General features: G+C 41.5%; 1 protein-coding gene across 1 annotated transcript in view; it reads left to right on the forward strand.

The window, feature by feature from the left end:
- tusc3 (tumor suppressor candidate 3) overlaps window positions 1-22180 on the forward strand; it is a 115208-nt gene that overhangs the window by 50159 nt on the left and 42869 nt on the right. Inside the window, exons 2-6 of the mRNA XM_060915881.1 lie at window positions 1272-1441; window positions 2239-2356; window positions 2650-2790; window positions 5296-5436; window positions 9632-9721. Of these exons, the coding sequence (XP_060771864.1) occupies window positions 1272-1441; window positions 2239-2356; window positions 2650-2790; window positions 5296-5436; window positions 9632-9721 (660 nt within the window). The remainder of the gene's footprint in view (window positions 1-1271; window positions 1442-2238; window positions 2357-2649; window positions 2791-5295; window positions 5437-9631; window positions 9722-22180) is intronic.

Raw genomic sequence — 22180 nt, forward strand, 5'->3', positions numbered from 1 at the left:
CAGCTCTAACCCCATTCTGTCAGCTCTAATGCTACTCTGTCAGATCTAATGCCACCCTGTCATCTCTAACGCCGCTCTATCAGCTCTAACGCCACCCTGTCAGCTCTGACGCCATTCTGTCAGCTCTGACGCCATTCTGTCAGCTCTAACGCCACCCTGTTAGTTCTGACGCAACCCTGTTAGCTCTAACACCGCTCTGTCAGCTTTAATGCCACTCTGTCAGCTCTGACACCACCCTGTCAGCTCTAACATCCCTCTGTCAGCTCTAACGCCGCCCTGTCATCTCTGATGCTGCTCTATCAGCTCTGACGCCATGCTGTCAGCTCTAACGCCACCCTTGTCAGCTCTGATGCCACTCTATCAGCTCTGACGCCATGCTGTCAGCTCTAACGCCACCCTTGTCAGCTCTGATGCCACTCTATCAGCTCTAACCCCATTCTGTCAGCTGTAATGCTACTCTGTCAGATCTAATGCCACCCTGTCATCTCTAACGCCGCTCTATCAGCTCTAACGCCACCCTGTCAGCTCTGACGCCATTCTGTCAGCTCTAACGCCACCCTGTTAGTTCTGACGCAACCCTGTTAGCTCTAACACTGCTCTGTCAGCTTTAATGCCACTCTGTCAGCTCTGACACCACCCTGTCAGCTCTAACGTCCCTCTGTCAGCTCTAACACCGCCCTGTCATCTCTGATGCTGCTCTATCAGTTCTGACGCCATGCTGTCAGCTCTAATGCCACCCTTGTCAGCTCTGATGCCACTCTATCAGCTCTAACCCCATTCTGTCAGCTCTAATGCTACTCTGTCAGATCTAATGCCACCCTGTCATCTCTAACGCCGCTCTATCAGCTCTAACGCCACCCTGTCAGCTCTGACACCACTCTATCAGCTCTAACGCCACCCTGTCAGCTCTAACGCCATTCTGTCAGCTCTAACGCCACCCTGTCAGCTCTAATGCCATTCTGTCAGCTCTAATGCCGCCCTGTCATCTCTGATGCTGCTCTATCAGCTCTGATGCCATGTTGTCAGCTCTAACGCCACCCTTGTCAGGTCTGATGCCACTCTATCAGCTCTAACCCCATTCTGTCAGCTCTAATGCTACTCTATCAGATCTCCTGCCACCCTGTCATCTCTAACGCCGCTCTATTAACTCTAACACCACCCTGTCCGCTCTAATGCCACTCTATCAGCTCTAACGCCGCTCTATAAACTGTCACACTGCTCTGTGAACTGTAACACCGCTCTATCAGCTTTAATGCCTCTCTGAACTCTAGAACATGCTGGTGGAGAAGGTGGAGCAGATGATGGAGTGGAGCTCTCGTCGCTCGGTGATCAGGATGAATGGAGAAAAGTTTCGCCGATTTGTTAAAGCGCCACCGAGAAACTACTCTGTCATCGTCATGTTCACTGCACTGCAGCCTCAGAGACAGTGTTCTGTCTGCAGGTACACACACACACACACACACACACACACACACACATAGATACATGCAGACACACATGCTATAGACACGTTAGTCTGCAGGTGCTCTCGTGTGTGTGTAGTGTGATTAGTTTATTTTGCTGATACGAGCTGAGGATGTTGGTGTGTAAGTGTATTAGTATGATGTGCAATAATATAAAGTTACCTGTGTTTATAGAATATTAAAGCCATTCCTCAGACATGGAGAGAAGTGAAGGAAATGAATGAAGAGAAGGAACGATAGGAAACAAACAGTGAAACTAAAAAATTAAACTGACACCATAACATTCATGAGTGCATGGGGAAAATTATAAAAATACAAAGAGAGAAAAACAAACATGTTATAAAGGTGAATAATATGATGTTCTGAATGGGATTATAAATGTGTTATTAATGTGTTATAAATGTTAATCCAAATGTTATTAACTCGTCCTCATGAGATAGAAAGCAGGAAAAATACTGAGAGCTCGGATTCTTCAAAATGTTCAGGGCTCTGTTCATCTGGAATACATCAGAGCTGCAAAGTGTGTGTGTGTGTGTGTGTTGACACATCAGAATGTCAGAACATCAAACATGCATGAGGAAACAAAAGCTTTCAGTTTGTTTGTATGTTGCTTGTTGATGTCAGAGTAATGAGCAGAAGGTTGTCAGACTTCCTCTCCTTCATGGATGAACAGATAATTAGAGGTTTCTCCTCTCTCTCTCACTGTCTCTCTCTATCACACTCTCTCTATCACACTCTCTCTCTCTCTCTCTCTCTCTCTCTCTCTCTCTCTCAGACAGGCAAATGAGGAGTACCAGGTCTTGGCAAATTCTTGGCGTTACTCATCCGTTTTCTCCAACAGACTTTTCTTCACTGTGGTCGACTACGACGAAGGCGCTGATGTCTTTCAGCAGGTAACACACCTGGATCCACATCTGGATCAGTCTGGCAGTCTGTTAGTAAACTGGAGCATTAGTATTGTGTTAGTGATCAAACATCCTCATTCTTAAGATCTTTTTGTACCACACTGAGTTACTCCTCGACTCTTCTGTCTATTTTTGTCTTTTATTTTTCTTTTCCTTCTGATGCTTGTTTCACTTCCATTTTTTTCCTAAAAGGCTTGATGCTGTGTGTAAATGAGAGTAGAATTTTGGAAAATTTTATCAAAGAGCTCTCTCTCTCTCTCTCTCTCTCTCTCTCTCTGCAGTTGAACATGAACTCTGCTCCGACCTTCATGCACTTCCCGGCGAAAGGGAAGCCGAAGCGAGCCGACACGTTTGACCTGCAGAGGATCGGGTTCGCTTCCGAGCAGCTGGCAAAGTGGATCCACGACCGCACTGATGTGCAGGTAGCACACACACACAGAGATTCCACTGAAACACACTTGGCTGGAACCTACTTTGAAGAAATGAGAAGGAGAAGATGAGAAAAGAGGAGAGGAGAGAAAAAGCAGAGAAAAAAAAGATGAAGAAAGTGAATGAAAAAATGGCAAGAAATAAACAGATACAGAGAAATTAAAGGTGGCACAGTGGAATAGGAGTAAAATGAAAAGAAAGGACAAGATGTAGCAAAGTAAAATAAATACAGATGGAAAAGGACAGAAAATGAACAGACGGGGAAAAAAGGAGAATAACAGGAGAAGCAAAACATAGAAGTAAAGTAGAGGGAGAAAGAAATGGAGGGATGAGCGGAGCAGAGGTCAGAACTCAGTGACACGTTTGGAGTGAACATGAAAGCAGGAGTGGATTACGAGGGGCTTTTTTCTGTCTCAGCTCTAAAGATTAAACTTTCCTTTTAATCTTAATTCAGTCTCTCTCCTCTCTCTCTCACACACACACACACACACACACACACACACACACTACTGCAGTCTGAACATCACAGGGATTTTATTCGTAAAGAGGAATTTACTGACTAGCATCCAGAATGTTGTCAGTGACCCCGATGTTCATTTTATATTTTAAAATTTAATAACAGCTGCAGTTACAAATATAACCGCAAGCAGCAATTACGGGGCCCAAGCACTTTCACCACTTAGCCACAGACAAAGGCAAGAAGTCATCGGAACCATCAGCACTTGTTACCAAGGAGACGCCAGGATGTCAAGCCGTTGTTGAGATATGACCTCACTTACTGCTTTCAGTCGAACTCCCAAGTTGCAACTTATTGGTTGAGATTGGGTCATGTTGGTCATCATATGTCCAAGTTTGGTGTTGGTATATAAAAGCGTTGCTGCACTACCCCCACCCGCCCATTGTTTTGTGACAATGCTGGAAATATCCAATATATTAAAAATCAGAGAAAGAGGTCACGTCAGTGTGGGTCTCATGATACTGTGTCCAACTTTGGTGATGATTGGACAAAATTTGTAGGAGAAGAAGCAAAAAATCAAATATATTTTTTTAAATTAACATGGTATACACTGAACTTGGCATGAATCAAAAAATCAGTGGAAAATAGAATCAAAGTGATGTCATTTTCTAACCATAACCAACACCAAATCGGGAAAATTGAGCTGTAGCACCTGTCCATGGTACTGAAAACGAACAATGCACTGGGGCATCTGTCCATGGTGCTGAAAATGAACATTTGCGCTGTGGCGTCCCTCCAGGGTGCTGAAAATGAGCATGGCGCTGTAGTGCCTGTCCGTGGTGCTGAAAGGCACGCTGTTGCAGTAGCAGTAATAATGGTAGTATCCATCCATCCATCCATCTATCCATTATCTGTAGCCACTTTATCTACAGGGTCGTAGGCAAGCTGGAGCCTATCCCAGCTGACTACGGACGAGAGGCGGGGTACACCCTGGACAAGTCGCCAGGTCATCGCAGGGCTGACATATAGAGACAAACAACCATTCACACTCATATTCACACCTACGGTCAATTTAGAGTCACCAGTTAACCTAACCTGCATGTCTTTGGACTGTGGGGGAAACCGGAGCACCCGGAGGAAACCCACATGGACACAGGGAGAACATGCAAACTCCACACAGAAAGGCCCTCGCTGGCCACGGGGCTCGAACCCGAACCTTCTAGCTGTGAGGTGACAGTGCTAACCACTACACCGTAACCGTGCCGCCAGTAATAGTAACAGTAGTAGTAATAACATATATTTTAATAGCATTTTTCATACATTAAAATGCTAAAAAAAAAAGAGTGTGTAAAAGCAGAAGCAGAAACAGAAAATAAAAATGTAAGAATGAAAAATTCCAAAATATAATAAATTAACCATAAAATGATGGCATGACCAATATAAAATAGAAGTAAGGATTTTAAGAGAGGAAATGTGGCAAATATTTATTTGTGGTATTATTTTGATATTATTATGAGATTAGTGAAGCTGTGTAAATGCAAATAAATGAAACATTGTAGCAATCGCCTTCATTTCTGTTTCATCTTGTTGAAGTTTAGAACTGAAATTTATTCACAGAATTGTCTTGAAGTATTAAATTTGAAATGAGAATTGGAATAAAAGCTTTTACATTTCCCCGCTTAAGGAACGAGGATAAGATCAGCAAAATGTGTGTGTGTGTGTGTGCATGTTGGTTTATTATTATATGTTTTAATGCTCATCTTGATGTCATTAATATGGTTATTCTGGATTTAATTATAATAATAAGTTAGTTTTAAATTTGTCATCACATCTACTGTATGAGTCTGTGGTCTGTGGCAACCCAAAAAGGACAAAAAGCCTTTTTAGTTCTTGTGCAATCAACTGGCTTTCTTAAAAGGACAACAGAAGTCGTAAAGTATGAACTGATTTTTCATGACACGCTACAGACGCTTGACGATGCGGTAATAAAGTAAAGGTCGTTGTTTCCTCTCAGTGTGACGTTCGCTGTGTTTTCCCGCAGATCCGCGTGTTCAGGCCGCCGAATTACTCGGGTACGATCGCTCTGGCCCTGCTGGTGTCTCTGGTCGGAGGTCTTCTCTACCTGCGCAGGAACAACCTGGAGTTCATCTACAATAAAACGGGCTGGGCCATGGCTGCACTGGTAAACAGCGCTCCTTTATCAGAGTTCAACTTACACTTCGACCTCACTGGGAAATACACAAAACACTTTACAGTGAAATATCCAACAAATCTGGTGCTGTTTGTAAACATTTTTTATTTGATTGGTGTTTCATAATGTTTCGTTATTCCTGTGAGAAGTTAGCGGTTACAGTAAAACAATCAATAACAGTGTGGTGCGATGAAGCAGCGTTACCGTGACTACACAGAAGTTGATTATTTTCCCCCAGAGTGTTTTATTCCTCTTACAGCACAGCAGGTTGCCAGGGAGTCTAGGTTTGTATTTACTAGTGCATCTCAAAAAATTAGAACATTGTGAAAAAGTTCAATATTTTCCATCAGTTATTTAAGAAAGTGAAAATGTTATATATTATAGACTCATTACACATAAACTAAAATGTTTCAAGCATTTTTCTATTTTAATTTTAATCAGTATGGCATACAGTACAAAAACATAAAAAAAACATCTCAAAATATTAGAATATTTCATTTCGAGTTTGAGTAAAACAGTATGAACACAGTGTATCTCTCGGTCTAGTTCAGTACACACAACCACAATCATGGGGAAGACTGCTGACTTGACTGTTGTCCATAAGATGATCGCTGATGCCCTCCACAAGGAGGGTGAGCCACAAAAGGTCATTGCTGAAAAGGGTGGCTGGAAAAGGTGCACAAGCAACAGGGATGGCCGCAGTCTTGAGAGGATTGTCAAGAAAAGTTGATTCAAGAACTTGGGAGAGCTTCACAAGGAATGGACTGAGGCTGGTGTCAGTGTATCAAGACCCATCATGAACAGACATCTTCAAGAAAGGGGATACAACTTTCGCATTCCTAATATCAAGCTACTCCTGAGCCAGAGACAATGTCAGAAGTGTCTTATCTGGGCTAAGGAGAGAAAGAAATGGACTGTTGCTCAGTGGTCCAAAGTCCTCTTTTCAGATGAAAGTACATTTTGCATTTAATTTGGAAATCATGGTTCTAGAGTCTGGAGGAAGAGTGGAGAGGCACAGAATCCAAGGTGTTTGAAGCCCAGTGCGAAGTTTCCACAGTCTGTGATGATGTGGGGTGCCATGTCATCTGCTGGTGTTGGTCCACTGTATTTTATCAAGTCCAAAGTCAACACAGCCATCTACCAGGAGATTTTAGAGCACTTCATGCTTCCATCTGCTGATGAGCTTTTTGGAGATGCTGATTTCCTTTTCCAGCAGGACTTAGCACCTACCCACAGTGTCAAAACTACTACCAAATGGTTTGCTGACCATGATATTACTGTATTTGATTGGCCAGCCAACTTGCCTGACCTGAACCCCATAGAGAATCTATGGGGTATTGTCAAGAGGAAGATGAGAAACACCCGACCCAAAAACACAGATATGCTGAAGGCCACTATCAAAGCAACCTGGGCTTCAATAACGCCTCAGCAGTGCCACAGACTGATCACCTCCATGCCACACCGCATTGATACAGTAATTCATGGTAAAGGAGCCCCAACCAAGTATTGAGTGTATAAATGAATATACTTTTCAGAAGTTGGACATTTCTGTATTGTAAATCCTTTTTTTGATTGATCTTAGGGAATATTCTAATAATTTGAGATACTGGATTTCTGATTTTCATGAGCTATAAGCCATAATCATCAAAATTAAAACAAAAAAGGCTTTAAATATTTCACTTTACATGTAATGAATATAGAATATATGAACGTATACCTTTTTGAATTAAATTATGAAAAAAAAGAAACTTTTTCATGGTATTCTAATTTTTTGAGATGCACTAGTATTACAGAACTCAATATCATGCTTTTTATCCATTTATAGTTACATTTCTTACTGCGAAACGCTTTTTCGTTATAAGTTATAAACGCTGATTCGCTCATCTCACGAGCTTGTCTTTAGTTACTCTGAGGTGGCATTTTGACGTTGATGTTTATTTCATAAGGCGGACATGTATGTAGTACATTTAATACTCCTCTATTTGACCTCTTTACCCTTTGACTGGGAAAGTTTCTGAGACATGAGTAAGCAAGAGAAATGAGTTCCTGACTTTGAGTACTTTTCACAACCCTGTGATTAGACTCCGGAAGCAGGGAGACTATTAATTCGAGTTAGTGTTGGAAAGGTCAGATTTCACAGCAGCCAAAAATATCCTTGGACAGACAAAAGGGCTGGCTGACGTTGCACATGCTTTAAGTAATCATTAAATATGTCAGAATTGAGTGGGAAGTTTTGCTTAGAGGAAATTAATTAATGTCCTTAAAAGCAGCAGCGCTACGTTTCGGCATGCAACGAGCATCGTAACGTTGAGCGAATTAAGAATTCGGGAGCATGGGCTGAGCTTAATGCGGCCAGCGATGTCGTAACAGATAATGCTGTAGCTGTACGCTATTGATATTTATTCTGGTAAAAAAGCATGAGCTCGACCTTCTGCACTGCACCGGCTGAAGTTTGTTATTCAGAGTATTGATTACAGGACGAGGCTTGGCTATGGATTCTACTGCCTGAGAGGATCATATCGATCTCTCTCTCTTTTCTCATACTATCACCATCTCTGTCTCCAGTAGAGTCTAAAAGTCTGAGTCGACTTCCAGATGCTGTTTATTACAAAAAAAATAATAATAGATTTATGTCAAACGAGGTTTCAGGACACACACAGCTTTATTTCTCTTTTCCCTAAATATTTCACCAATATGAACGCGTTACGATTTGTATTTTGTTTGTAAATAAGGAATAAAACGCTGCACGTGTTGTGCTGTTGTCGGAAAGTCATCATGACAGCCATCCGAATGACTGTTTTTCCTCTAGCAGCATCTCCTGATGTTTTATTCCTCTTATTCCAACTTGTTACAAAGTACTGACACTGGAGACTCCTTCCATAAATGTTCTCGAACAGTGTCAAAACTCCTGGAACGTAACTGAGAACAGGAACTAATGCAGCGTTAAATGTAAGAATTGTAATTGTCGGCACATTGCCGTGGCATAAGAGGAATAAAACACGTGCTGTTACAGGAGAATAATCAACTTTAGCATAGGTTTGTTTACTATGTTTTAAAGGGGAACTGAAGTCATTTTTAAACTTGCTTTATTTCTTAATTAACGTGTTATTCAGTTACGTTTTCGGTTTTAGTAACCTTATATCGTGACTCGTATTGGCAACTAATTGCAATTAAATATACTTATTGGCCTATTCGGTTTTTAGCCATGTTGAATTTAGTTCGTTTGGTCCATGGCAGGCGTCGCTTATCCGCGCGAACTTCACGAGACTTGTGCGAGACTCCGAAGCGTGAAGTGTCAGCCAGGTGTCAGTGCCGCCATTTTGAAAACTGTTTTCCAAACGAAATATTGCACAAAAACGAGTTTAAATGACGATTACTGCCTACTTTTTTCAAACTTTCCTGATTGCTATCAAAACAAACAAAACTTCCGGCTTGATTACGCCAGCATTCGAAAGAGGGCGCGCGCGTGTTTTGACAACGTTGGCAGATGTTGGTCTCTTTGATTTCCACTGTACGTTTTACTTCCATCCTACGATGTCTCGTACAGGTCTCAACGAATCTCGTTTACGGCCATTGCTTTGACATATGGACTGATATATTACAGAGCGTATTTCAAACACTCACAACTTGCTATAGCAGCGACAAAATAGCTGTCTGAAATGCATTCCGATATTTAATAAAATGAGAGAAACTGAATTTTGATCATGAAAAATTTGCCTTCAGTTCTCCTTTAATGCTTTGATGAAACATTGACATATTAAAAAAAGGGAAGTACTGGTACTTTTTGTTCCAGTATAAGCACTGGACTCGGCACGGTCACAAAAAATAAAGTACGTACTTGTGAAACAGATGTTAAGGGGCAATTTTGCGCTTTGAGGAATCTGACAGGACCAAAATCTGTTACACATGTAGAAAAAGGGGACTAAACTGTATCTTTTCAGTATGGTGGTACATTTAAGGCCACACCTTTTGTACCTAGCCATAGCTTTAGAAATTTAAGATATATGTAATTGGAGCTTAAGGACTGTATTGGCTTTTAAAGGTGCACATGAGTAAAAGGTACTGGATAAAGAAGCAAATTACAGACCCACTGCATCGACACACTGAGTGGTGGGTTGTTTTTTTTTTTTTTGCTTGTTTGATATTTTTCTCTCTCTCTCTCTCTCTCTCTCTCCTTCTCCTCTAGTGTTTAGTGTTTGCTATGACCTCTGGTCAGATGTGGAATCACATCCGAGGCCCTCCATATGCCCACAAAAATCCCCAGAATGGCCAAGTGGTGAGTTCCATACCTCATTTTATTTTTATTCTGTATGTCTCTCTCTCTCTCTCTCTCTCTCTCTCTCTGTCTCTCCGTTAATCCATCAGACACACAGTGGCGCTTCAACACAAACAGCACCTGCACTTTATATTCTACAAACACAGCCGTACCATTCCGAGCTCCACAAATACATTTGTTAAGCATTTGTTTGTTTAGCATTTAGTCAGTGTGAGAACATTCGGATCAGAATTTGCAGTATTTACAATCCAGAGGCAAGGGCTTTTTTTTTTTCTTTCTAAACAGGAAAACAAACCTCAAACACAGTAAGGATTTGAGAAAAAGCCAGAATTGAACTTCCTCTGAGCAAGGACACTCTGGATTGATCAAAGGACCAAAAGAATGTTGAAGAGATTTGAGGAATGTTGGATAGATTCCAAAGGTTGACGGGCATTCCGGGTTTGAAGATCTCACAGTGTATCTGAGAACCTTCAGGTGGATCTGAATAAATACCAGAAAGGATCTGAGCAACTTGGGCTAGATCTGAAGATCCCGTGATAGATCTGAGAAGCTCTGGATGATTCTGAAGATCTCAGAATGTATTTGAAAGAATATCAGAACAGATCTGAGGCACTCGGTGTCTGGGTGCAGGCACTCACGGATGCAAGCGCAGGGGAGAGCAGGTGCGTCACAAACTGTAAAGAAAGCCAACTCGGGAAACTGGAGACGTAGTCAGGCGTGGGCAAGGGTCAGTCAACTGGCGAGCAGAATATCAGAGATCAGGCGAGAGAACGAAGTAAGAAATAAACGTAAACAGAGTTCAATAGCGGGAAGTCCGGCAGATCGTCAAACGGTTCGGGAAAGTCAGGCACGGGGACACAGAGCAATACTTCACAAAGTCAGAGTGTGAGAGTTGAGTGCTGGTAAATTAGAGACAGATGTTGAGGTTAGAATTCTGGCGAAGTGTAGTCCAGAGCAGCCATGTTTGGAGGCTGCTCCGAACTCAGGTTTTCAGCGCTGTTACTGACACTCGGGATAGAGCTTAAGATCTTTGGATGCATCTGAGGGCCTGCAGATGAATTGAAATAAAAAATGAATGCATGAGTGGGTCTGAAAAATTTGGGCTGTCTCTGAAGCTTCCTGAATGGAGCCAAGGAATTTATGGATGGATCTGAATAAATACTTAACCCTTTGATGCAAAACATATGCACACCCCTTCTAATGCACAACATGGGTGAAAAATGACCCGCATTCATTTTCCAGGTTATTTCATGCTGACTGAGTTTTTCTTTGCTCTATCTTTTGAAATCAATTTATTTTATGATTGAATATTCCAAGCATTCTTTAAATATCTTGTTTTTAATTACCACAAATCATTAATTTAATTTTTTCTTTCCTACTTTATGAACAAAAATACTTTTTATATTACTACACATGGGTCATCCAAGTGTGATTTAAAATTAAATGTCTTAATACTATAATAATAATTTGTTTCAAGTAATTACTTTATAGACTGGTACCAAAATTCAAAAAAGTGCTTATTTAAGGAGTTAAAGGCATTTTTGAGACAAAGTCGGCAAACAGTCTTATTTTGTCAATTTGGGTGTGCCGAATTCAAATCTGCAATATGCCGAGCTCTATCTGACCTCTGTTGACCTCTAGAGGTCATTGAACTTTGGGCCTGTAAACGTCTCAGCTGAACCCAGTTTCTCAGCTTTCTAAGGAATGAGATGTACTAAAATGATTAATGAAGTTAGCAAATGGCCTTGTTTGTTAAATGTTTGGGTGCTGAATTCATTTTTCATTTGTAAAACGACATATGACCTCTGATAACCTCAAGGTCATTAAACTTGGCCTATAGGCCTATGCATTTAACGGCATTTTTAAACTGACTTTACTCCCCCAAAAAGAATATGAACAGACAAAAAACAAATAGAAAGGAACAAATACAACATTAAATGCCAGTCCATGTACATGTGACTTACTTTTCACAATGAGAATGCCTCGGCAATCACCTTACATAACACTGCATTACATTTAGCGGTTATTGTTTATACAAAGCTACTGAAAAAAGGACAGATTCAGCAGCATACAAAATGTGGGGGCGTACAGGGTATACAGGTTAATCAGGGTTAGTATATATGAGAGTTTTTTTCTTTGTTGTTTGTTTTTTGTAAAGGCTTTACCCCGTTTAAAACAAAAACAACAAAGAAAAAAACTCTCATATATACTAACCCTGATTAACCTGTATACCCTGTATGCCCCCACATTTTGTATGCTACTGAATCTGTCCTTTTTTCAGTAGCTTTGTATAAACAATAACCGCTAAATGTAATGCAATGTTATGTAAGGTGATCGCCTAGGCATTCTCATTGTGAAAAGTAAGTCACATGTACATAGACTGGCATTTAATGTTGTATTTGTTCCTTTCTATTTGTTTTTTGTCTGTTCATATTCTTTTTGGGGGAGTAAAGTCAGTTTAAAAATGCCGTTAAATGCATAGGCCTATAGGCCAAGTTTAATGACCTTGAGGTTATCAGAGGTCATATGTCGTTTTACAAATGAAAAATGAATTCAGCACCCAAACATTTAACAAACAAGGCCATTTGCTAACTTCATTAATCATTTTAGTACATTTCATTCCTTAGAAAGCTGAGAAACTGGGTTCAGCTGAGATGTTTACAGGCCCAAAGTTCAATGACCTGTAGAGGTCAACAGAGGTCAGATAGAGCTCGGCATATTGCAGATTTGAATTCGGCACACCCAAATTGACAAAATAAGACTGTTTGCCGACTTTGTCTCAAAAATGCCTTTGGGTGTCACAATTCTGGATTTTGGTACCAGTCTATTAGCAGTGAATGGGGCCAGTTATTTATTTATTAACTATGTAGTTAGCTAAGCCAACTACAATAAAATTAGCTAACTAAAGTAGAATATGCCAACAGCTTGGTAGCTAATAGTAATTACTTGTAACTTTCTGACAAGTAATCTACTCACTCTCAAGGTAACCTAAACATCATCAATTTTTTTCTAAGGTAATGTTAGAACAATTGAAAAACATTACTTCCATGTATTAGATGGGCAAAGGGCGCTGTGCTGAGCTGTGAAATGTCTGACACAAGCACAATTCACAGTTCCCACCAAACGCTGGAGTAAACGCATGCGGGTCGGTTCTGACCCATGTGTGTAAACTTGATGTAGAATTACAAAAGCTGTGCTTGTTCATAACTTAAGAAAGGAAAAATAAAAATGATGATTTGTGCGGGGCGGCACGGTGGTGTAGTGGTTAGCGCTGTCGCCTCACAGCAAGAAGGTCTGGGTTTGAGCCCCGTGGCCGGCGAGGGCCTTTCTGTGCGGAGTTTGCATGTTCTCCCCGTGTCCGCGTGGGTTTCCTCTGGGTGCTCCGGTTTCCCCCACAGTCCAAAGACATGCAGGTTAGGTTAACTGGTGACTCTAAATTGACCGTAGGTGTGAGTGTGAATGGTTGTGTGTGTCTATGTGTCAGCCCTGTGATGACCTGGCGACTTGTCCAGGGTGTACCCCGCCTTTCGCCCGTAGTCAGCTGGGATAGGCTCCAGCTTGCCTGCGACCCTGTAGAAGGATAAAGCGGCTAGAGATAATGAGATGAGATGAGATTTGTGCGAAACAAAAACAAGATATTTACTGCATATTTGGAAAAGTAAATGACAAAATGAATTTATTTCAAAAGTATATCATAGAAACACTCAGCCATACATGAAATAACCTGGAAAATGAATGCAGGTCGTTTTTGACCCATGTTGTGCATTAGAAGGGTAGTGATACAAAAAGGGTTTTTATTCAAAAAGTAAGAAAGGAAAAAATAAAATAAGGATGTATGATGATCAAAAACAAGTTAATTTAGGAATACCTTGAATACTGAATGATGGAATTAATTTATTGCAAAGATATAGAAGATAAAAACTCAGCCGGGTCACTTTTGACCCATGTTTTGCATCAAAGGGTTAAGGAACTTGGGATGGATCCATATATCTCTGAATGGATCCATTGAACTTTGGATGGACTGGATTGGAGTCTCAAGATATTCAGATGGATTTAAGGAATAGTGGATGGATTTGAATGAACTGAAGCAGCTTTGGGACCAAAAGGTTGCTGGTTCGATTACCTGGACCAGCAGGAATGGCTGAAGTGCCCTTGAGCCAAGGCACCTATCCCCCAACTGCTCTGGGTATGTTGTACGTCACTCTGGATAAGAGCGTCTACTAAGCATTTGACATGTAATGTAATGTAATGTAATGCCATTCAGGAATGGGTCTGAGGATCTCAGGATGGATCCGAAGATCTCACAATGGAACTGAGGATATTCAGATGAATCTGAATGGAACTGAATGGATCTGAGGATCTCCAGATGGATCTCCAGATGGATCTGAAGATCACTAAGGGAGATCTTGGGAATGGTGACGGAGCTGAGAAACACAGGGCCCATGAGCCTCCAAATGGGTTTTGGGTAAATCTGGAAAGATCCCTAAAGAGGACTTGTTCTGGAAAAACAAGGCGTGCATCCAGGAGTGACATAGAAAGCTGGCTCTAAAGGTATGAAGAACAGTTTCTACAAGGGTTTATGTGATGGTGCAGTGTGAAGCATGCAGCTCTGGAGAACTTTTCAAAGCCGTTGCTCATAAAAACACAACAGAAAATAAACTTTTACTTCCAGCAAAACTGCCAGCGCATAAAATTGTGTAAATATTGAACAACACTTTAAGCGTTTGCCAGCAGTGTCAAAGTTTCACACACACACACAGAAATGCAATAACTCCCGCTCTTTGTCCTTGTCCCAGAGGAGTTTTTGTGTCCGCGATCCGGTCAATAAAACAATTGAATCCGAGTGTTTTAATTAATACACTATAAATAAGGGGATAAAAAGCTTCCCGACTGTAATCCTGCTCTTACGACGAGTTTCCCTTTTACTGAAACTCCCGCTGGAACGCCAGTGACTTTTATTGTCCTTAATTTAGGGGTGGCATCGGAATTCACGCCGGCGTGGGAAAATTAAACCATCTCTACAAAGTCGTAGAAGGAAGATTAATTTAGCGTTGCGTGAAAACCTCACGAGAGCTTTTAGCGCAGCAACATTTTCACCTGCGTCAGTACTGACTCTGAGCGATCCTCGTACACTTTCTGAGAAAGTAAACATCCTTAAACGATGGCACGTTTATGTCAGTTGCATTTCACTTACATTTTACCGATGTGTTGCTCTACTCAGTTCAAGCGACAAATTGTGAGGGGGAAAGAAAACAGGAAGCTTGAGATTTGTGGATTTCAACGGCTCTTTCTCTCCACCTCCAATTTGGAATTTAACAACATGGCGTCTACTCATTATCGATCTTGCACTTGATCCAGCACATGTTGTATAACTTCAAAACTGTGACAACAGCACAACAAAACGTGCATAACTCCGCTCTGAATACGGTCCACAAAATATCACCGAGAGTCGATACAGCTGGAATGTACTCTAGCTAGCTAGCTAGCTAATTGAAGTAACTAGCTGTAGGGTAGGTATGGTGTTGGTGAAGGTGTGGTAACTGGATTAGGGTTAGCGAGTTACAACCCCGATTCCAAAAAAGTTGGGACAAAATGCAAATTGTAAATAAAAACGGAATGCAATGATGTGGAAGTTTCAAAATTCCATATTTTATTCAGAATAGAATATAGATGACATATCAAATGTTTAAACTGAGAAAATGTATCATTTAAAGAGAAAAATTAGGTGATTTTAAATTTCATGACAGCAACACATCTCAAAAAAAGTTGGGACAAGGCCATGTTTACCACTGTGAGACATCCCCTTTTCTCTTTACAACAGTCTGTAAACGTCTGGGGACTGAGGAGACAAGTTGCTCAAGTTTAGGGATAGGAATGTTAACCCATTCTTGTCTAATGTAGGATTCTAGTTGCTCAACTGTCTTAGGTCTTTTTTGTCATATCTTCCGTTTTATGATGCGCCAAATGTTTTCTATGGGTGAAAGATCTGGACTGCAGGCTGGCCAGTTCAGTACCCGGACCCTTCTTCTACGCAGCCATGATGCTGTAATTGATGCAGTATGTGGTTTGGCATTGTCATGTTGGAAAATGCAAGGTCTTCCCTGAAAGAGACGTCATCTGGATGGGAGCATATGTTGCTCTAGAACCTGGATATACCTTTCAGCATTGATGGTGTCTTTCCAGATGTGTAAGCTGCCCATGCCACACGCACTAATGCAACCCCATACCATCAGAGATGCAGGCTTCTGAACTGAGCGCTGATAACAACTTGGGTCGTCCTTTTCCTCTTTAGTCCGAATGACACGGCGTCCCTGATTTCCATAAAGAACTTCAAATTTTGATTCGTCTGACCACAGAACAGTTTTCCACTTTGCCACAGTCCATTTTAAATGAGCCTTGGCCCAGAGAAGACGTCTGCGCTTCTAGATCGTGTTTAGATACGGCTTCTCCTTTGAACTATAGAGTTTTAGCTGGCAACGGCGGATGGCACGGTGAATTGTGTTCACAGATAATGTTCTCTGGAAATATTCCTGAGCCCATTTTGTGATTTCCAATACAGAAGCATGCCTGTATGTGATGCAGTGCCGTCTAAGGGCCCGAAGATCACGGGCACCCAGAATGGTTTTCCGGCCTTGACCCTTACGCACAGAGATTCTTCCAGATTCTCTGAATCTTTTGATGATATTATGCACTGTAGATGATATGTTCAAACTCTTTGCAATTTTACACTGTCGAACTCCTTTCTGATATTGCTCCACTATTTGTCGGCGCAGAATTAGGGGGATTGGTGATCCTCTTCCCATCTTTACTTCTGAGAGCCGCTGCCACTCCAAGATGCTGTTTTTATACCCAGTCATGTTAATGACCTATTGCCAATTGACCTAATGAGTTGCAATTTGGTCCTCCAGCTGTTCCTTTTTTGTACCTTTAACTTTTCCAGCCTCTTATTGCCCCTGTCCCAACTTTTTTGAGATGTGTTGCTGTCATGAAATTTCAAATGAGCCAATATTTGGCATGAAATTTCAAAATGTCTCACTTTCGACATTTGATATGTTGTCTATGTTCTATTGTGAATACAATATCAGTTTTTGAGATTTGTAAATTATTGCATTCCGTTTTTATTTACAATTTGTACTTTGCCCCAACTTTTTTGGAATCGGGGTTGTAAAAAAAAAAAAGTAATAGAAACTTAGCTGTGTTAGTTCACTCGCAGGAGAAACTGAGAAATTCGAATCACGTGTTTTGTGCTGCTGCCCCCAAATGGTTCGCTCTGGTACTACATTCTACCCAAACCCGTCCATGTTTAGACTATCAGCCGTTTCACGGATACTGCTATTTTGGATTTGGCGCGGTGCACTCTGGGACCGTTTGGGAGCAAACAAAGCATCCCATGCGAGATGTCAGCCTACGCGAACTTGTTGTAGACGTTGTGTAATTAAGTCATAAAAGCCTCGTACTCATTTGTCCTGCCAGTGTGTGTTTTACTCCTAGAGTTTTTTTGTTTTATTTTATTTGGATCCCCATTAGCTGATGCCAAAGACATCAGCTACTCTTCCTGGGGTCCACACACAACATATAACACACAAGAAATCAACATACAAGACAACAGATTAAAAAAAAACCCATCAACACCCAAAACAGACATCAACACCAAACAAATAGAATTACAAAAAAAGGAAAAAAAAGTATAACTGAGTAAATAAAAGTAAAATTTAATAATACAATGTATCATGAGGATTCAGTGCTAACAGCCATGAAATGTTGCTTCACTTGTTTTTTAAACCTAACTTTATTCTGGATTTTTTAAATGTGATCTGGAAGCAAGTTCCATTCAACCATAGCTCTACATAGTATTGTACTTTGTTTTGAGTTTGTCTTAATTGTTGGTATAATACACTGTAAAACCCGATAAGGTCACTGAGCTCAAAAATTTTATTGAAACCGATTACGTAAAAATTTTTGAGGTAAGTAACTTAAATTTTTTAAGAAATCTTACCTTAAAAAATTTAAGTTACTTACCTCAAAAATTTTTACGTAATCGGTTTCAATAAAATTTTTGAGCTCAGTGACCTTATCGGGTTTTACAGTGTGTAGTTGCCACTAGTGGCATGTTTAGTGGGATACGTATGCACATTAGAGCCAAGTGTGAGCTGTCTACTCAAACACTTAGGGTTATTTAATGTATTAATATTTTTTATGAAAGAAATAAGTGATGCTCTCAACCTTACATCAAATTTCATCCAGGAGAGTTGATCATGCATATTATGTTAGGACTGGGGACTGTCTTGGCATCTAGAGGCCGCTGTCATTGCTTTTTCTTGTCATGTTTGTTTTGGCCTCGAGAGGCCGCCACTGCTTCTGTGTTTTGTGTTTGTTTTGATTGCTTGTTTTCATGTGCTTTTTGCCTCACCTGGGGCCTCATGTACAAAGCTTGCGTACGCACAAAAAAGCTACGTACGTCACTTTCTGCGCAAACATTCGTATGTACAAAGATTGACTTGGCGTGGAAAAGTGCGGTACTCTACGCAAACCTCATGGCTGGCGTACGCACATTTCTGGTGCATCTTGGTACTTGGCGACACTTAGAGGCAGAGCAACGCAACTACATTTAGGCCTACTCGGTCAAGAGTCATGAAATGGCGATAAGAGGCATCCAAAAATGCATCGGAACATCAGGATGCGTGAATTGAAATGTATGTCAGTCATACGACATTGTCGAGACACATAATGCGAGACTGTTGGGTAAATGCCAACAGATCCATCAACCATCCCTTCCATATTGTAATTACGGGAAATGAGAAACCCCAGCAATATCATTTCGATATTATTCCCATTGACTATTGGTTAATTAATTAAATTAAAGAATGCACATGCAGGACCATGCATTGCAGCTAGCTTAATAGATCTTCCTCGCGCATTTGCCGCGAGGTGTCAGACTGAAATATTATTAGTTGATGTTGCGTGGGGTAGCCTTATCACATAATTACCAAGATCAATATATGAAACGATTTCCAAGTGCGTACAAATCAGACACAACCGCGGTGTGTGGCATGTTACACAATGTGGCGCAGCGGCACGGCTTGCCAATAATGGAGCGAGACCTGCCAGAGGACCCAGACCCTGGGCCTCACAACGAGGTGCCACAGCGACATGGCATACAAACCCGGCAGCGCTTAATAGCCACAATGTGAAAAGGTAAGGACAGACGGGACACAGGACACCATTCATTTTTTAAGATATTCTTTTAATGTGTTATTCAGTTCCTTCAATTCCTCGCGGATTCCCTCGAGGTTGTCGTTAATCGCCTCTATCCCCTTTAAAATTTCCCCCTGCGACTCAAGGACCGCGCGCGTCAGCACCCGGCCTGTGGACCCGGCGACAGGGGCAGGCGGTGGAGAAGGGGGGCAGGTGACAGTGACGCTGGATCCGCTCAGCTGGGGGTCCTCTTCCTGCTCGGGTGGGATGGACTGGGGGCCTCCTGTTGTTCCCTGGCACCCTGCTAGAATACATTTGTCATTAAAATCCTATTGTGGAAAATATGTGCACATGTTTTACAACCCCGATTCCAAAAAAGTTGGGACAAAGTACAAATTGTAAATAAAAACGGAATGCAATGATGTGGAAGTTTCAAAATTCCATATTTTATTCAGAATAGAATATAGATGACATATCAAATGTTTAAACTGAGAAAATGTATCATCTCATTATCTCTAGCCGCTTTATCCTTCTACAGGGTCGCAGGCAAGCTGGAGCCTATCCCCGCTGACTACGGGCGAAAGGCGGGGTACACCCTGGACAAGTCGCCAGGTCATCACAGGGCTGACACATAGACAACCATTCACACTCACATTCACACCTACGGTCAATTTAGAGTCACCAGTTAACCTAACCTGCATGTCTTTGGACTGTGGGGGAAACCGGAGCACCCGGAGGAAACCCACATGGACACGGGGAGAACATGCAAACTCCACACAGAAAGGCCCTCGCCGGCCCCGGGGCTCGAACCCAGGACCTTCTTGCTGTGAGGTGACAGCACTAACCACTACACCACCGTGCCGCCCAAAAATGTATCATTTAAAGGGAAAAATTAGGTGATTTTAAATTTCATGACAACAACACATCTCAAAAAAGTTGGGACAAGGCCATGTTTACCACTGTGAGACATCCCCTTTTCTCTTTACAACAGTCTGTAAACGTCTGGGGACTGAGGAGACAAGTTGCTCAAGTTTAGGGATAGGAATGTTAACCCATTCTTGTCTAATGTAGGATTTTAGTTGCTCAACTGTCTTAGGTCTTTTTTGTCGTATCTTCCGTTTTATGACACGCCAAATATTTTCTATGGGTGAAAGATCTAGACTGCAGGCTGGCCAGTTCAGTACCCGGACCCTTCTTCTACGCAGCCATGATGCTGTAATTGATGCAGTATGTGGTTTGGCATTGTCATGTTGGAAAATGCAAGGTCTTCCCTGAAAGAGACGTCGTCTGGATGGGAGCATATGTTGCTCTAGAACCTGGATATACCTTTCAGCATTGATGGTGTCTTTCCAGAAGTGTAAGCTGCCCATGCCACACGCACTAATGCAACCCCATGCCATCAGAGATGCAGGCTTCTGAACTGAGCGTTGATAACAACTTGGGTCGTCCTTCTCCTCTTTAGTCCGAATGACACGGCGTCCCTGATTTCCATAAAGAACTTCAAATTTTGATTCGTCTGACCACAGAACAGTTTTCCACTTTGCCACAGTCCATTTTAAATGAGCCTTGGCCCAGAGAAGACGTCTGCGCTTCTGGATCATGTTTAGATACGGCTTCTTCTTTGAACTATACAGTTTTAGCTGGCAACGGCGGATGGCACGGTGAATTGTGTTCACAGATAATGTTCTCTGGAAATATTCCTGAGCCCATTTTGTGATTTCCAATACAGAAGCATGCCTGTATGTGATGCAGTGCCGTCTAAGGGCCCGAAGATCACGGGCACCCAGTATGGTTTTCCGGCCTTGACCCTTACGCACAGAGATTCTTCCAGATTCTCTGAATCTTTTGATGATATTATGCACTGTAGATGATGATATGTTCAAACTCTTTGCAATTTTACACTGTCGAACTCCTTTCTGATATTGCTCCACTATTTGTCGGCGCAGAATTAGGGGGATTGGTGATCCTCTTCCCATCTTTACTTCTGAGAGCCGCTGCCACTCCAAGATGCTCTTTTTATACCCAGTCATGTTAATGACCTATTGCCAATTGACCTAATGAGTTGCAATTTGGTCCTCCAGCTGTTCCTTTTTTGTACCTTTAACTTTTCCAGCCTCTTATTGCCCCTGTCCCAACTTTTTTGAGATGTGTTGCTGTCATGAAATTTCAAATGAGCTAATATTTGGCATGAAATTTCAAAATGTCTCACTTTCGACATTTGATATGTTGTCTATGTTCTATTGTGAATACAATGTCAGTTTTTGAGATTTGTAAATTATTGCATTCCGTTTTTATTTACAATTTGTACTTTGTCCCAACTTTTTTGGAATTGGGGTTGTATTTCTGGTTACATGTGGCTAGGAATATTGGGCCTACTAAGAGAGGAAGACATTTCCTCAAATACAGGGTGTCCCCAAAAAAATGTACACATTAGAGCACTAAAGGTGTTTTTTTGTTTTCAAAACCCATGCAACTCAAATAGACACTCATTGTGGCGCAGGCACTGCGGACGATGCGAATCATACCGTTATCTTAGTATAGGCTACACTCACATTCAGTGGCATACAATCAGTGACCGTTGCATGTCTCATAGCATACACTTTGAACATCAGTTTAATTGGAGGTGACAGAACAATTAAGTGATGTATGTGAATTCTATTACACTGTGCTAAAGGCAGGGATTAACGCGAATAAATGTTAAATGTTAATTTGATTAACGCAAGATTTCTAACATTTAATTAACATTAACGCGTTAGTAAAAGTTGCCATGTCTTTTACCTAACGCGGGCCTTACTGCAGGTCTGTTTATACTAATTAACATATTCAGTGTGGAATAACTGAGGGAGGAGACGGGGCGGGGAACGGGGCTCGTGCATGTGCGCCGAATTCCACGTTGATTGGGATGTACAACAGGAGAGTGTGTGGAAACCTTCGTACGCACTGATTGATACATCCGGATTTTTTTGGTCGTACGCAAATTTCCCGATTTTGACGTGCGCACATATTTAGTGGGAAATCCACACAGGTCTTTGTACATGAGGCCCCTGTTCCTTATTTCCTGCCCCGCCTAGTTTCTAATTTCCCTGTGTATAAATACTTCCTCAGTTTGGTCCCTAGTCACAGTGTCTTTGTGCTGTTATCACCTGAGATCTCTGTTCTGTGTTCCTTGCCCTTGTGGTCTTTTGTACTTTGTTTTCTTGTGGACATTTTGGACTTTGTGTTTACCATTTTGGGATCTATCAGAGCATTTGGATTTTTGCCTTT

This window comes from Neoarius graeffei, chromosome 3, assembly GCF_027579695.1.
Source record: "Neoarius graeffei isolate fNeoGra1 chromosome 3, fNeoGra1.pri, whole genome shotgun sequence".
Classification (NCBI taxonomy): domain Eukaryota; kingdom Metazoa; phylum Chordata; class Actinopteri; order Siluriformes; family Ariidae; genus Neoarius; species Neoarius graeffei.